The sequence below is a fragment of the Lacerta agilis genome, chromosome 6, assembly GCF_009819535.1.
Source record: "Lacerta agilis isolate rLacAgi1 chromosome 6, rLacAgi1.pri, whole genome shotgun sequence".
Taxonomy (NCBI): domain Eukaryota; kingdom Metazoa; phylum Chordata; class Lepidosauria; order Squamata; family Lacertidae; genus Lacerta; species Lacerta agilis.
In genome coordinates this window covers 27,085,147-27,101,545 of record NC_046317.1, presented here as the reverse complement: position 1 = coordinate 27,101,545, position 16,399 = coordinate 27,085,147, and the positions used below count along the sequence as shown (strand labels likewise).

Here is a 16,399-nt window from a genome sequence, read left to right as displayed (position 1 = left end):
AGTGGTTCCTGTGTCCATTTATTGAATGGGTCAATGGTCTACCCTGAATGGGGTTGCACTCCCTCTGAAGATGTTGGTACCCAGCTTGAGGGTTCTTCTGGATCCAACTGTGTCACTGGAGGCTCAGGTAGCCTCAGTGGCCAGATGTACTTTTTAGCATCTCCGACTGGTGAAACAACTGCAGCTGTACCTGGACTGAGAGAGATCAATTAAAGAAGTTCAGGTTTGGGTGAATCAGAGTGCTTTAGAGCAATCCAATCTTTATGTTTGACTTCCCTTACACTCAATCCGGAAGCTGTAGTTAGTGCAGAATGCTGCAGCCTGGTTGCTGACAGGAGTCAACCCCTGTCAGCATACAGCACCTCATCTTGCAAATCTACACTGGTTGCTCATTTTCTACCAGGCCATGTTCATTTCGTTACTATTAGTATATAAAACCCTTAACAGCTTGAGACCAGTTTATCTTGCACAATCACCTTAACCCATATGTGCCCACTCAACTTCTTTGATCTGCAGAACTAGCACTGTGCTAGTGTTACATAACCACATTCATTTATTGCATTTATATACCACCTTTTATCTTCCAAGGATCTCATAAAAAATCATTCTTTTAGTTTGGCAGTTTTTTGACACCAGGCAAGCACCTTCACGGTTCTCTTTTGGGCATCTGTTTAAAACATTTTTGTTCAGACAAGTTTACCTAGACATGTAGAAGTTACATGTGCTTTATTTCTTTTTAGATACTATTGAGTTTAAACATTTCCTGAATCAAACAAACAGACAAACAAACAAACAAACACTCTTCTCTAGATACGTTTTCCATTACGGTACATTTTTGCAGCCCGAGACCACTTTTATAAACAATCTATATTACTTGCAATGTGTCTTCTAAACTGGCTTTTTGAACAATGCAATGGATTAGATCCAGACAGCCATGGTGAGAGTAGAACCATTGAAATAAATAGGACTTAAGTTAGCCATTGATTTACTCCCAAGAGTGGATCCAACCCACTGTGCTGAAGCTGAAACCAGTTAACCAACTAAATTTTATAACTATCTCAACATATTTTTGAAAGAAGGCAAATTCATTATGCATGCTATGTATTGCTGGAAAATTGTATTTTTTCTAGGAAAAAAGATTGTATTATATTATGTGAGATCTTAAATTAAAATTAGGTGAACTGTAAATCTTCCACCTATAAAATGAATTGTTCCTGTGATCTTCTATTTCTTGTTGGACCTTGACTAGAATGACGCTTAAATAGCAAATTGCTGGCAGAACATGTAGCCATATTTCTACTGTCTTGCGGTTCATTTTTTTAAAAAAATATTTTAATTTAATTTAATTTAATTAGTTAATTTAACACATTTATATGCCATCATCATCTGCATCAAAAAAAGAATTATTTTGCCATTTCATAGCCATTTTAAACATCAAATAGAAAAAACCCAGATAGTGTAAATGACTACAAAAGCACCAAAATGGTATATTAAGAAGGCTTTGGACTGTGATTGGAAACAGTAATACTATTGGGCATTTGGTTGGCTACAGTGAGAAAATAATTGCTAGACTAGACAGGCCTTAGTTTCATCCAATAGAGCTCTTGTTATATTCTTTTTTTGGTGAACAAACCCAACCATAAATGTAAAGCTGCCAGGTGCTATCCATTCTTTTAATATTTTGATTTGATGTGATTTATGGTATATCTATGTCACTTTCCTAGTTCAAGGTATCCCATGGTAACTTAGAACTGCTGACTCCCACATTGATTTTGCTGCATTAGCATCATCAAAGTGACCTTTCTGGGGCACAGGTTGTGGGCTGCCCTGACAACAAGATTCCCCCCTCGGCCTCGCTGATGTGGTCTAAAGGAAAGCAGAGCAATACATCTGGTACCAGCTTGGCTGCAGAACATCTTAGGGATTACACTTCAGATTGTATAGGACTTACTCCTTAGCCTTTTTTCTTCTCCTGAAGATATCCTGCACGGCAGCAGGTACAGATTTTTCCTCGGGGTTTACTCCCAAAGCTTTTATCACAAGTGTATAAGCCATAAGGCAACAGTGGTTTAGGATCAGAGTTTTCTTTCTCCTAGGTGGGCTACCTTCCCAGGTTGATGCTTCCCCCCCCCCGCCCCTCATTTCCCTCTACAGCACGTGCCTTCTTGACCATTGGACCCACTATTTGTTTTCTCCGCTCAATCTGCCAGAACCTGTCTTTGCATGCAGGGGAAGTCCCTAAATCACCAAGGGTTTGAGACCCTCACCTGGTTTAGCCAACCAGTGAAAGCCATTTCTTGGGGTGTAGCCACTGTCACATGCTGACAGCTTCTAGGAGTTGGTAAGAGTTGAGTGCAGGGTGGGGACCAAAAGTGGACAAACTACCCCAGAATGATTATACAGTGGTGCCCCGCTAGACGAAAATAATTCGTTCTGCGAATTTTTTCGTCTAGCGGTTTTTTCGTCTAGCGAAGCGGCAATGACAGCCGCGCTCCGCTAAACGAAGAAAAAAAAGACGAAAATTTTTCGTCTTGCGAAGCAGCCCCATAGACTTTTTCGTCTTGCAGGGCAGCTTCCGCTAGACGAATGCCGTTCGTCTAGCGAGGCATTCGTCTAGTGAGGCATTCGTCTAGCGGGGCACCACTGTACAGTAATGTGTCCCCCATCAGAGGTACTACCCCTCCCCTAACACACTCTACACCCCAGTGTGGAATATCGGAGGGAAACAAAGGGGAGAGGACGTGAGCAACACAGTGCCTTAATATCACATGGTCTTTAAGGTGCATAGATGCCCTGAGATGTTCCAAAAAAGAAAGCAAATCTCATTTAAAACCATGTAATTATAGCATTGGAAAGGAGGGAGGAAAGCTAGAATGGTAAAAATTCTATTGCAGTCCTATAGGTCTATTGCATGGGTAGGCAAACTAAGGCCTGGGGGCTGGATCTGGCCCAATCGCCTTCTAAATCCGACCCGCGGACGATCCAGGAATCAACGTGTTTTTACATGAGTAGACTGTGTCCTTTTATTTAAAATGCATCTCTGGGTTATTTGTGGGGCATAGGAATTCGTTCATCCCCCCAAAAGAAAACAGTCCAGCCCCCCACAAGGTCTGAGGGACAGTGGACCGGCCCCCTGCTAAAAAGGTTTGCTGACCCCTGGTCTATTGCTTCAACATGTCCTCTTTGCAAAACATCTTGTTATGCACTTAATAGTCCTCAAAGAGGAAGCTGTATCTCTGTGGGTTGTTAGCTTCTTGTGGTTTAATAATGTGAGCAGAATCGTTCTCTCTCTCCCTACCCTGAGTTAAGCTGCTTATACTAAGATTTTATGCATTCTGCGACAGGTTATTGGGAAGCTGTATTGCCTCCCTTCAGGTTTTCAGGGATCAAATGGACATTAGTGTGTGAAGTACATACTACGGTATGAAGAGTTTTAAGTTGCACACTGATTTTCTGGCTGCATTTTTTGGCTTAAAAGCACTTACCTGTTTCCAATGGCTTTTTAATACTCACAAGGATTGTTACTTTTGTTCTCCAGTTTTAGAAAATAGGGTCTTTCACATTGTTTCAAAAAACCCGTTGATTCTTTATTTAAGCTTCTAAATATGATGGAGACATTATGTATAATGTTTAGCCATTGTTTGTTTTCCTTAATTGTGGTAAAGCAATATCATTATGGTTGAACTAGGTTTTCAAGTGTCTACCTATATACATTTGGTAAGCTTATACTATGGCTTTGTGTTTGGGATTTTAAACAGTCAATACCTGAAACAATGGTTTTTTGTGAGGGCTTAGCATTTAGCTCTCCAGATTTTGCTGGACAACAAGTTCCATCATATCTAGCCATTGGACATGCTGATTGGGGGTGATGGGAGCTGGAGTCCAGTCACAGATTATTAGGTGTCTCTGGTTTTCTGGCTGGACCAGGCCGGAGAGTTAACACCTTGAACTGTACAAATTTGAGTTCTGGATCAACTGTGTTTTTTGTGGGTGACTTTGGAGAAATCATTCTGCTCTGGTTCTGTGTGTATAGGATGGACATAGCACCATATTTTATAGGATTATTAAAGAGAACTGCATAAAAATATAAAGCACAGTGTACAAATTAATCTTTACATGTAACACCTGTTTTGCCCTGGCTTCTGATAAATTTCACAGTGATGGTTTTGACTATGAAGTCTTATATAGTTGGGAACCTGTTGCCTTACAGAACATCTCTCCCATTATCAACCTACCCGGACACTTAAGTCATAATCAAGGGCCCTTGTCCAAGTGTCCTTCCAACAGAAATGTGATGGGTGGTTTACAAGAGAGAGGCCCTTCACTATAAAGACCCTCGGTTGGAATCCTTTTCCCATGGAAGCTTACCTAGCACCAAGACCACCATTTTTCAGTGCCAGGTTCAGACTTTCCTCTACGTCTGGCATATGGTTGTTAATTATATTTCTTTGTGGCTTGATGGTTTTTCATTTTTTCAAATAGCTGTTTTACTGGTGATCTTGTTGATGTATTTATTGTTGGGAATGGTGTAAGATTGCTTTTAGTTTGTAGCACATTTCTGTAAAACTCTGTTGGATATAAATCACAATAAAGTAGTGATGGTCATAATGTTACACCAGCAATCTAGATAGTACTGTATAGGTTGTGCTGTGTGTGGAATGAGTTAATTCCAAGGATGTTGGTTGGTTGTGCTGCATGATGTAGCATGACAGTACATTACAATGGGGGGGGGGAGCTATGCCTTGAGCACTTTCCAGGTATTTCCTAATATCCTAGAGCATCTGCTAGACTATCTTGAGTTTTGTGCCTGTGAAGAAACACTATTTTTTTTTTTAAAAAAAAAGTCTTATTAATAAAAAACCATAGAAATATGTTGCTTATGTGGATAAATTAAAGCTTTAGGAGAAACTACTGGTTAGGTACAAGCAGGCCGATAATTCTCCTCTAAGGTTGCTATGGAAACAAGCAGTGCTTGATATAATTGAGAACATCTTAAAACATCCTGGCGTTTTTGCTTTTTCCCCCTCTGCCATTTTGAGTCGCTTTATCTGTGTATAGGTAATGCTGGCTCAAAACAAGTCGTTAATGAGCATCGCTATTTGAATATGGATCTGCTATCAACTGCTGGTATTTTTATTGGATAGTTTTCATATCTCAAGCTGGCTGGATGAAGACAAGCTCTCTGGATTTGTTTGTCTTCCAGTTCTAGTGGCCGTATGTGAGAGCATCAATGCTTTTACTTTAGAGATTAAATAACTCATTTACTGGGCAAACATTACTAGCAATATGTTTCCAAAAACCAGCCTTTCAACATGAATGGTAAGTCAGTTCCATGTTTCTAATGTTATAGTTTTGTTGGAACGATAAATTTATCTGCTTTTAGAGGAAGCGTACAGAATTATCCCCTGTGTTACGTCAATTTTATTGTGAGCTGTTTTCTTTTTCATCTAGTTATTATAGAGTTGCTCTAAAAATAAAAAAGAGCAGTAGTAAATTGTTTAGTATTCTATAATGTATCGGGATGCAGCATTTATTAGAATATAAATTATAACAGAGCTAATGCTTTCTTTGTAAGTTTATATTTTTGCTATGTATAATTAAAGTTCAATTGTAAGTGAAGACTTGTAGAAGCATCCTATCTTTTATTTTAATTAGTTTTCTTTTAGCATCTTTCATGTCACCATTTGTAGAAATTTACATAAATATCTGAGTCAGATGTTTGTCTCATCATTTGCAGATGGGGATTTTTTTTAGCTTTCTGTGTGTGATAGATTTTGCTACATTTATTAATCTCAAGGAATTATGGAAAAAGAGAATTTTGTGTATGTGGTGGAGAATACACTTAAATTAAGGTGCTGGCATTTTAAATTGAAGCTGATCTGGTGAGGTAATAAGGCAGTTGCTGTGATCAGATTACCAAATAGATTTTTGTCAACATTTCTGTCAAACAAATTTGATTTTGAGATCACTTATATAGCAGGCAGAAGCAGAATATAGATTATTTGCCCCAAACTTCAGTGAAATAGGCAAAGGGCCAAATAACTGTACATACCATTTTGTTTTAAGCATATAGTTTTGTATTTAAGCTTATTTTCAGATAAAAGGTTTTATCAAATGGCATCATGCTTCCTGAACTTCCAAAAAGAAAAAAAATTCAAAATAAATGTTGCAAGCATTTCACTAGTGTGAAAAATGCAATTTAAATAGCAATGCTGCTTTTAATGTGTTGAAATAATTAAAATAAAAGGCAATATCAGTAACAGAGGATAATAAAAAAGATGCTTTTTTGCAGGGCTGCATTCATGGGTTGTTGTTTTTTTTGTTTTGTTTTTTAAGAATACAGCAAAAAATAAATTTCCTTGCTAATGCTCCAGTCTCATAATCATGGAACAAACATGATGTGTGACCTGACTTTTGGGGAGGCTATTGTATATGCAAAAACAGAATCTGATTCAGGCAGCGGCCTATTTCAGACATGGTAACTGCTTATGCAGGTGCATAAGTAAAATCTGACCCATAGGAAATGTAGGCTGATAGATTTATCTTCCCTTGATTCCCCCCCCCCCCACTTTTATTGCAAAAAATAGATGGAAGAAGTATGGTTCTTTTTCTGTTTTTGAACTATATACTGATACAATGTACATGTAGTCTTTAGTAGAGTTTGCCATTTTATGAGCAAAGCAAATAACATGCAGAATCAGATTTCCATACAGTGATCTCCATGCTGGTTCAGGTCATTTGCATATAAAGGGTGTCTTACTGGGTATAAAACTGCATTTGGCACTTGGAATTGCATCCACACATATACATGCAATCTTTTGTATAGCCCCTAATGGCTAGTTGGTGGAGTCAGCTTTAATGGATAGCCAGATCAGATAGCATGATTACCTTATCTCATGATGTGGGAGAGACAGTATGTCCTGTTCTGCATATGCATGCTTACCCCCAGCACGTTTAGGTTTAAACTGCATGCTTGATATCCCAGATAAAGTCGGGAAATTATCACAATCCAGGGACACTTGCATATTTTATGTTACATATGTATGTCAGGCTAACCAACATGGTGTCCTCCAGAGGTTGCTGAAGGCTATCATGTTAGCTGCCCTGCTGTATGCTCTATGGAAATGTGATGCCCCATCATGGACATCAGGGGCAGGATAGGAATGCTGAATCCAATGCTATCTTTAGAAGGGTGTGCACTTGCCACCGAATCAGCAGTCCACACAGACAAATGCCTTGGTGGGCTTGCATGTCCAAATTTGTTGACCAGGGCCATGATTGGGAGAGGTAAGTGGGTTAGATATCCAGCATCTGACCGACATTTCATAGTCCCACCTCACCCAGTCCCCGTGTATCTAGTTTAGAAGAAATCTTTTAGCATATTCCTTTGAAGAGCATAACTTCCTTTGCTTCCACTTGCACTTATGGCATCTCCTTGCAGGACAGAAAGAACTTCAGCATAGTAGGTGCTGGGGACCTGCTCCTTTCATTCTGTAGCTCATTGTGAACAGAGCAGATGCTTTGAATGCAAAAGACCCCAGGTTCAATCCCTGACATCTCCAAGTAGTGGGAAAACTCCTGCCTGCAACCCCGGAGAGCCACTGTTTAACAGTGTTGACAGTACTGATGGAGCAGTGGTCTTTCTTGCTGCAAGGCAGCTTCCTGTATATTCTTGTATCTAAGACAAACTGAAGAGCATGTGCACATTTTTATTATTATTAAAGCTCTCTGGCTGTGTTTACAGGCTGTGTACTTATTCAATCCCATCCCCCACCCCTCGTGGGCTGCCTTCAGATGTCACGTTTTCAATCAACTGGGAACAGGCCATATGCCTGTCTGTTCTCTTCTTCCTTTCATGCCAAGCACTTAAACTGCTTAGTTTGATCAAACCATAGTTTGCCATTGTGCCTAAACTCTGCAAACTGTAGCTTAGAGCAAGGCCCCTCCCCCCAAAAAATGAGGAACTCGGAGAGGCTTGCATTTCTGGTTTGGAGGGCTTTCTCTGAACCACATTTTGCTGATGCAAAATGACCAACTTCCTGGGTGCATTGGGGTGGTGGGAGCTTGCAAGCAGGCAATATTCCAGTATGCAAACCATGGTTTGAGGGTTCAGAGATGGGATACCTGAGTGCATCTTTGGTGTACACTTCCATAGCTCTTAATTTCTCCTACATAAGTTGAAGCTCATCATTGGAATTAGTATCACTAGAGCTGTTGTAGTTGTGTAGTTACTCCAGATTTTATGACAAAATTCAAAGGAAGAAGCTCTGTATAGTCTGCGGAAACACTGGTGATCAGCTGAAAACAATGTGGAAGTGAATGTGCAAGAGCTCATACATGTGTGTGTGTGTGTGTGTGTGTGTTAGATGAGATTGAAAACTTGAGAAGTGTGGGTGGTACTCACTTGCACTCGCACAACAGGGCTCTCTTGGCTCCTCCTCACTGGAGAAATTATCAAAATTCAGGAGGGAGGCTCTCTTACACAACTTAAAGTGCCTTTTCATTCTCACAATACACCCTTTCGATCCAAGCACGTGCACACATGTGGTTTTCTTAAAGTGTGCCTCTACCAATATTAGACTTAATGTTATTAGTTTAACATATGTTAATTACTTAAATGAATATAAACAAAATTAAAAATTCCTTCCAGTAGCACCTTAGAGACCAACTACCGGTAAGTTTGTTCTTCGTATGAGCTTTTGTGTGCATGCACACTTCTTCAGATTCATTAAATGAATCTGTTTTCATTACAGATCTTTCATATAAAGAATTCTTCAGGTTAGATAAAACCATCCTAGAAACTAAGGTTGGTCACAGCAGCTAATTGACCTCAGCACTGCAATGAATAAAATAACTCCTGACAAATGTAAACATTGAAGTTTCCCTTGATTTGAAAGTTAATACGATAACAACTCTGTTAATGAAAGACCTTGGGCTTATTAGCTTGAGATTTTCAAATCAAGTGATTTACTTCCAAGAGTCCTGATTGTTTTAAAGCTGAACAAATGCTACTTTATAAGGTGATGATTTGGGGCGGGTGAATGATGCTTCACCTCTTCTCCTTCTGCAGGCTCTCAGGCAGGCAGGCACACCAGAATTGTTTGAATACTTGAAAACGTAATTTTAATTTGAACACTTTATGGATGTGTCAAATTCAAAACCCATGCTTCTAAATCTCTTCCTCTCCTTTGCTCCTGTTTTCCCAGAAGCTAAGCTAAACTATGGCGATAAACAAGAGCGGGGGACCGTTTCCTTGGAAAAGGGAAGACTATAATACTTTATTGCAGTCTATCTACATAATAAATCCTTTTGATGTTTCTTAATACCTGATACATGGCAACCAAATTAATCAATTTACTTTCTGTCACCTGGATCTATACTGACAGTCATATTTGCACACTGTGGGTCTTTATTTATTTGGAAATGACTACATTGGATCTTTGATTCCAACCTGATACCCTTCAGCTGTTTTGGACTGCAACTCCTGCCATTCCAGTTATAGTCAAAAACAGCTGGGCAGTACCAGGTTGGTGAACTGTCCTATGCAGTTACTGTGGAACTTCCCTCTAGACAGGAGTTTTCAGCTCTTAAAGGAATAGCAGAGCAGTCTAAAACGTCCAGGTACTGTGTTTAAAAGAGAGTTGCTTCAATGATACCCTGTAGAAACCCAAAATAATTGTATGTAGAACTAGCACAAACCAAATAGTTGTTTTCAGATACTTTTACTATAGAGTTCCCTCCTAAGGGTTTATGAGCCCTACCAAGGCATATTTGAATGTGTGATATGCAATCCTTGGAATTGAGGGGATAATTTGTCTCTCCTCTGCCCCGTCACTTTTCACCTTACTGTCTTGCCTTTAACTCAGAGGCACCCAGAGCCAAGGTAACGCACCAGCAGCACTCAATCACTATGTGGACTGGTGAACACAAGGACCAATTTCCTGTCACTGCTGTTTTCCTCATTCCTGTTTCATAGAAACCAGCTGTGTGATTACCAGTTCCTGTGCATTCTGCAACACACTCTGGTGGTGAGGAGGTGGGTGGGGGGAGTGGTAATCTCTGCAGCTGCCTCAAAAACACAGCAGAATACCATAGGCAGCTCTGTCTCTGCTTAGGTCCACTTGCTGAGTAGTGGGCCCTACCAATCATGGTTGCCATGAAGGAATTGCTGTTCACCAACACAGGGAATCAAAACTGTAAGGCTAGCTTCAGATTAAGAGCCGGGACAAGGGCAACAAGGTGCAACAAAGGGTGAATTACGGTAGTTTGCCTGCCCAGAGCAATATGTAGGTGGAATCTTAAAGCATTTTCATTAAACTTTAGCTGCTCTTCTGGAGTGTGAACAAATTGTTAGGAGGCTGATAACTTTGAGGTATTTCATAAGGCAGTTTTAAAGCACGTTTCTGACAAACAGAAACTGAAAACATGTCTGCCGGGTTTTAACCTGAAGCTTCCCGCTTCTCCTCCACCCTTCATTTCGAGTCTGACTCATTTATTTCCATGGTAGTAAAGTTTGTACATTGTAAATATAGGCTCTAACGTTCACATAAGATGCTTTTGTCTACAATACCCCTCTTGAAAAGAAGTTCCATAATTGGCACGCTGGAGAAATATGCTCATGAGCAAGTATTCTGGCCATATTGTTAATCTGACCTGTAAACTGCTAGCTTCTCAGTTACACTCAAGACTGTATCATTTGTTATGATGATCCCGAATTTCCTTTTAATCTCGTGAGCCCTGTTGACTGCATTCTAGCTGTGAAATATATGTGCTGTTATTGAAAGGTGGGGTGGGGGATGGTTGCTGTTAAATGAAGACTTACTATAAAAAGATGCACAGCCCTAGTTAGAAGCAAATAGCAAGATCCAAAATGTGTTATGGAAACGTAACTCTAGGTATAGACACTGCCACACCTTTAGTAAAATTTTGATGGCTGTATTGTGTTTGTGTATAAATAAACCGAAGTAGACAGGGTGTTCTCTGTTCAGAAATGACCTCTGTTTAGGTAGGATTGCTATCTGTTTTGTGCCCAGGCTTGTTTCAATGGCTTCCTGATTGTTATCCCTTTTACTTGCATACATGGTTACTGTGGAAACGCTTGCTTTGGAAAAATAGAATATTTGTGATAACATAAAAGGTTGGTTTCTCTCCCCCCTCCCCCCAAAAAATAATGTGTGAGGGTTGTAAAAGCTGCTGGAGAATAAGCATTTCTCATGGATGTTTGACAATAGCTGTTAATCCTGCAGCTGCAATGTGTTAAGCCCATAGGTCTTTATTGCTCTCGATTCTACTTGCTGCTAACCAGTCTGACCAGGCCAGATACTGTTGGGCTTTCCTGTCCTGCAGCAGTCCTGTAGGGCTTGGGGTCTGTTGCCCATGAGGTCACTGGAATTTTTGGAGTCTCAAGTCTCAAAATAACTTCTGAGCCTAAATAGCATCTGAGCCAAAGACAGAATGAAGGCACGTTCACAAACTGCAAGATGTCTGCCCTTTACTTCTGTGACTTTTGGGGGATTACTCTCATACACCACAGTACATGTTTTGCTAGCACACATTAGGGTCATGCTTATGGTGGAAAGCAAAGGCCATAGCTCCAGAACACATGTTCTCTCTGTGTTCTCACACATGCAGAAGCCTGTAATTGTTGAAGTACCAGTAGCTTTATTCCAAGGGGGGGGAGGGGTCCTTTCGTATTACAATATGTTTTCAGACCCATGAAGGTTTCGTATTGCTGGTTTGCCACAGGAGAAGCTGGGAGAGGACAATTTCATTAAGCTCACATACTTAGTTATCTTTGACTTTGAAAATGCAAGGGCAGGTGTGTGTGTGTGTGTGTGTGTGTGAAGAAGTGTGCATGCACATGAAAGCTCATACCAAGAACAAACTTAGTTGGTCTCTAAGGTGCTACTGGAAGGATTTTTTTTTTGTTTGTTTGTTTTGACTATGGCAGACCAACACAGCTACCTACCTGTAACTGAAGAAAACAAGTAAGAGAACAAGAAGCAAGGTTTCTTTTCTCACCATCTGCCCAGGTAGCAGGAGTGAGGGAACTCAGCAACATAAATACCTAAAACAATATAGGTGCTTTCATTGCTATTAAATTCGAGTCCAGCTGTGTTTTTCATGTTGTCTGTGTTGGGTATTCTGCTTCTAGTGGAGACAGAAGTGCCCACCATGTGTGGACTCCAGGAGCTGGCATGCTGACATTGTCCTTAAGGACTTTTGCATAAAACTCTGAATTCTGTGTGTACATGAGGGCCAAAAGGAGGAAGAGTCCAGGTAATTACTTCATAGCTCTTACCTCGGGCTTGTGCAAATATGGGTGTGTCTTTTTCTCATGGATTTTTTTACTTCTTTATTGCCTTATTGGGGCTGACTCTTCAGTATGAAATTATTTTCACAGTAACAAGGGAGTATGTCAAACCAGTGCCAGTATATGATTAGCTGGTGCATGTTTCTATATTTAAAATTCCAGAAATCAAAATTATTGCCATATACTTTCAGAATTTAGAAAATATGTCCCAGATATGTCTAAACTTAGTTGTTGTTTTTAAAGTAAATGCTCTTCCAAGTTGTACATATTTGTATAGCTAAAGGTTTTATTTCCATTATGATCAAATTATTCACTCATTCACATGTCCAATATTCACCAGTTCTTGCTGAATTCTAAAAAATTCTAATTGAAATAAGTTAACTGTACAGATTTTTCTTAAAAATCTTTTCACAGGAGAATTATTTAGAACCCTGCTAAAAAAAACTTGTTGTCATTATTTATTTGAATATTGCACATATAAGACTACTTTTTAATCTAGGAAAATCTTCTCAAAAGTTGGGGGTCGTCTTATATGCCGGGTGGAGAATCTGCAGTCGAGTATATATCAAACTCTATATTTTAACTGGAAAAGTTGGGGGTCATCTTATACGCCGGAAAATACGGTACTTTCTTGTGCCACTTGGACTTGAAATCTGCTCTTAGACTTTGTAGCTGGAGGATAGAAACTATGTTAAATTAGCCATTTTCCACATTATACTTTCCATCCTATCCCACTATGATACAGTTCAGACCATCATATTATTTGGATTACTGTATAGCAAACAAGCTGTGGCAAGCATCCTCTTCCTTCCCATGCAAAAGGAGGAGAGTGAATACAGTCATACCTCAGATTACAGCCGCTTCAGGTTGCGTTTTTTCAAGTTAAGAACACGGCAAACCCGGAAGTGTTTACTTCTGGGTTTCACCGTGCGTGCATGCACAGAAGCGATTGATCGCGCCATGTGCAGAAGCGCTCGATCGCGCCACACACATGTGCAGAAAAGGTGCTCTAGTTGCAAACGGATTAAGTTCGCAACTAGAGGTACCACTGTACTTCTGCTTTCACTTTTGACTGAAAAACTATTTCCTATTTCACATGAACTCAAGGAGCTATAGTTACTAGACAGTTATCAAACCAGGATATCATATTATGGTTTAGGTGGTCATCTGAACCAAGACCAAAAACAATGGGTTCATTATATTTTGGCTGTGGGTGTTTTATTCTAAATTTATTCAGTTGAATGTTTTGAAGTGTGTTATGGACAGTGTGGACAAATAGAAGTGTTGGAAAAGGAAGTGGCTACTTTGAAATAATCCAAGAAGCCTGTATTACACGTTTCAGACACTCCAGAAAGCTGCAATTGGAATTGGAATCTTGAGCAGTTAGTGTTATTTTCCATAATCATTCTGTGTAAAGGTGTCTATGATTTTTTGATAGGTTGTGGGTGTGCTAACCAAGTGATGGAATGTGGGTGTGAAGTTCAAGGCCATGGTGTAGTCTGGTTATAACTGTATGGGGGGGGGGGCGGACACAACTGCACATACAGCTTTTTGTGTATTTCCTCTTCCGCCACTTACGTTGCTGAACAAGCAAGTTGCTTTTCTGTTCAGAATATGGCATGCCAGCTCAAAAGTGTGCTCGGTTGCTGTGGAGATGTCAAATCTTGGGCTGCACATGCAGTTCTTCCCCCACATTACATACAGCTTTGTTGGTTTGCAGCCGATTAAATTTCATCTTAATATGCGTTACTGAATATGCAGTTTGGGGGGGGCAAGTGATAAGACTTTTCAATCAGCACAACTGCTATATAAATGGCACACTTGGGTTTCTTGTAAGATTTTAGCATATACCGGTAATATATTTATATCTGTACAGTACTGGTATCCCTGGGCACCTGTTGCTTTAAATTATTACTGAAGTCCTCTTCCCAAGATAAAATTATGTACCGGTACCCTTTTTTTCAGTGTACAGTACAATATTTTACCATTCTTACCTGTTGGTTCTTTACGTGAAAATGTGTGTGTGTTCATTTGGTTGCTTTTTATACAGTAAAAATTTGTGATGTAGTCTGCTTTGACAACATGGGAGGAATGATGTATTCTGATGCCCATTTCCTAGGGAAGAGAAGGGTGGAAAAGGAGCTGGGTTGGGATGAATTTTGATTTCTGTGTGCCTCATATGGAAAATACGTAAACCCTTTTTCTCTTTCTTTCTTTCTTTTCATCACATCTATGCGGGTGAATGTTCCTACAAATCCTTGGTGAAACCTTTAGAAACCTTTGGTATGCTCATTCTTTCATTAGAGCCCAAAGTCATTGACTATACTATAAAATTAGGAAAAGGAGGATAATCCAATTATAAAACTAAGATATGACTAAAATGTGCACTTGGTGTGGAAGGCTAGTGGTGGGTTGTCTTCACATTTGAAAAGTCTTCATGTATTTTACACATTTTTTTTCTGTTCACGCATTTAGATCCCTGATACTATGCAGCATTTAACTTTCACTTGAATTGAGGTGAAATTTCAAAAGGAAGCAATTTCCATAAATTGTGATGTAGGCCAGGATCTAATGAATTGCACAACTAGTTCATTAATCTCCTTTCCTCACCAGCACCACACTACAATGTGTCCACTGCAGGTGGATCTAACCAGGCAATAATCTTCCAAAACATAGGATGAGGTTACGCCTGTTCTGGCCACCTCAGACCAGGATTCCCTAACTGTTCTGCCCGGAGATAAGTAAGCCTCACTTAGGAATACAGAATTTTTACAGAATAGCCTGCTGTGGTTTGGCTAATAATAATATTCAAATGCTTAAAATGTATAAGTAATTGGCTTTTTATTTTTGTGCACATTTTACATAGCTGTACCAGAATATCAACTGAAATGGAAAATTAGTACTTTAAGATAGTCTCTGACTGTGGGCATCTCTAATGTGCAATTTTGTAACCCTATGTTTTGCCTTTGCTTGCAGTAATGCTGTGCACTTGATTCTTCAGCTTGCAAACAGCCTTTAAGCAAAAGTGATGCATTCTATTAAGGAGAACTGTTTGCTCTCCAAATACCAACAGGACACTTTTGTTAACTTTACAATCTGCTGCCAGTTCATCTAAGAGGGATCTGCATCACCTTAAAGCCTGCTCGCGTGTCCAGTGGTGTGGCCTGTTAGATTTTAAACTAGTTTAAGCAAACTTGTGCTGAAATTGTAATTCATAAGCTTTAGAGAGCTGTTAGATCTACTGTAGAAATATTGCTTCTTATTTAGCGTGTGAGTTGAAGAGTTATGAGTTTTCATTGGCACTTCGTAAAGCAGCCATAAAATAATTTCAGAGAGCTTTCGATACTTTAGTGAATTGTTCTAAGCATCACATTTTCGTTTTTGCTTACAGTGAAAGAGTTCCTAGCCAAAGCCAAAGAAGACTTTTTAAGAAAATGGGAAAGCCCCCCTCAGGTAACAAAACCCAATTTAACTACCATTTTCTTGCAATTTAGTCTTTCTTGTTTGGTAATAAAGGAAGGCCTTCTTATATGTGATACAGTTGTGATAATTCCTGAAAAAATAATTAGATTCTTCATCCCATGCACCTGTTTTTGTGTGTACTTAAAAGTGGCAAGCAGTTGTTCAGCAGTGAATGTGGAGAGTGACTGTTTAACCAAATAAATGGTCTTCATTGGTTACTTAGTTTCCTCACAGAGACCTTACTAGCTATGTTTTCATGTGACAATAAGCTGGGGTTTCTGATTCATCACAATTTATGTTAAACACTGGTTGGTTATTTCCTAAAATGCCACAGTCAGGAACTCAACAACAAAACATGGCTTATGACATCAGAACATGGCCACAGGTAACCTAATGGTGATATTTGAGCTTTCTTGTGGAGCTCTGTTTGTTGCATTGTCGTAGATGGAACAGGAGGCCTGTTCAGATTGGGGCCTAATACTAATAAACCCTCTATCACCATAGCTCTTAACTTCTGTTCCACTGTATTGCTTGGACTTCAATCCAACATGACTCTTGCCTACTACTTGTTATAGGCTGCATGAGAGTTTTGTGTCTCCTAGATCCATCAGCTCTTTGAGAACA

The 16,399-nt window shown here is 39.6% G+C and overlaps 1 protein-coding gene across 6 annotated transcripts in view; it reads left to right on the top strand.

Moving 5' to 3' along the window:
- The window catches only part of PRKACB (protein kinase cAMP-activated catalytic subunit beta), a 53,012-nt gene that overhangs the window by 21,311 nt on the left and 15,302 nt on the right, over nucleotides 1-16,399 (top strand). For 2 of the 6 annotated variants that reach the window (XM_033151706.1, XM_033151704.1), the window contains exons 2-3: nucleotides 14,588-14,596; nucleotides 15,705-15,766. In XM_033151706.1, the coding sequence (XP_033007597.1) occupies nucleotides 14,588-14,596; nucleotides 15,705-15,766 (71 nt within the window). Of the gene's footprint in view, nucleotides 1-5,025; nucleotides 5,320-14,587; nucleotides 14,597-15,704; nucleotides 15,767-16,399 lie in introns of those variants that run through there. The other 4 variants (XM_033151707.1, XM_033151705.1, XM_033151709.1 and 1 more) reach the window with 3 other exon arrangements.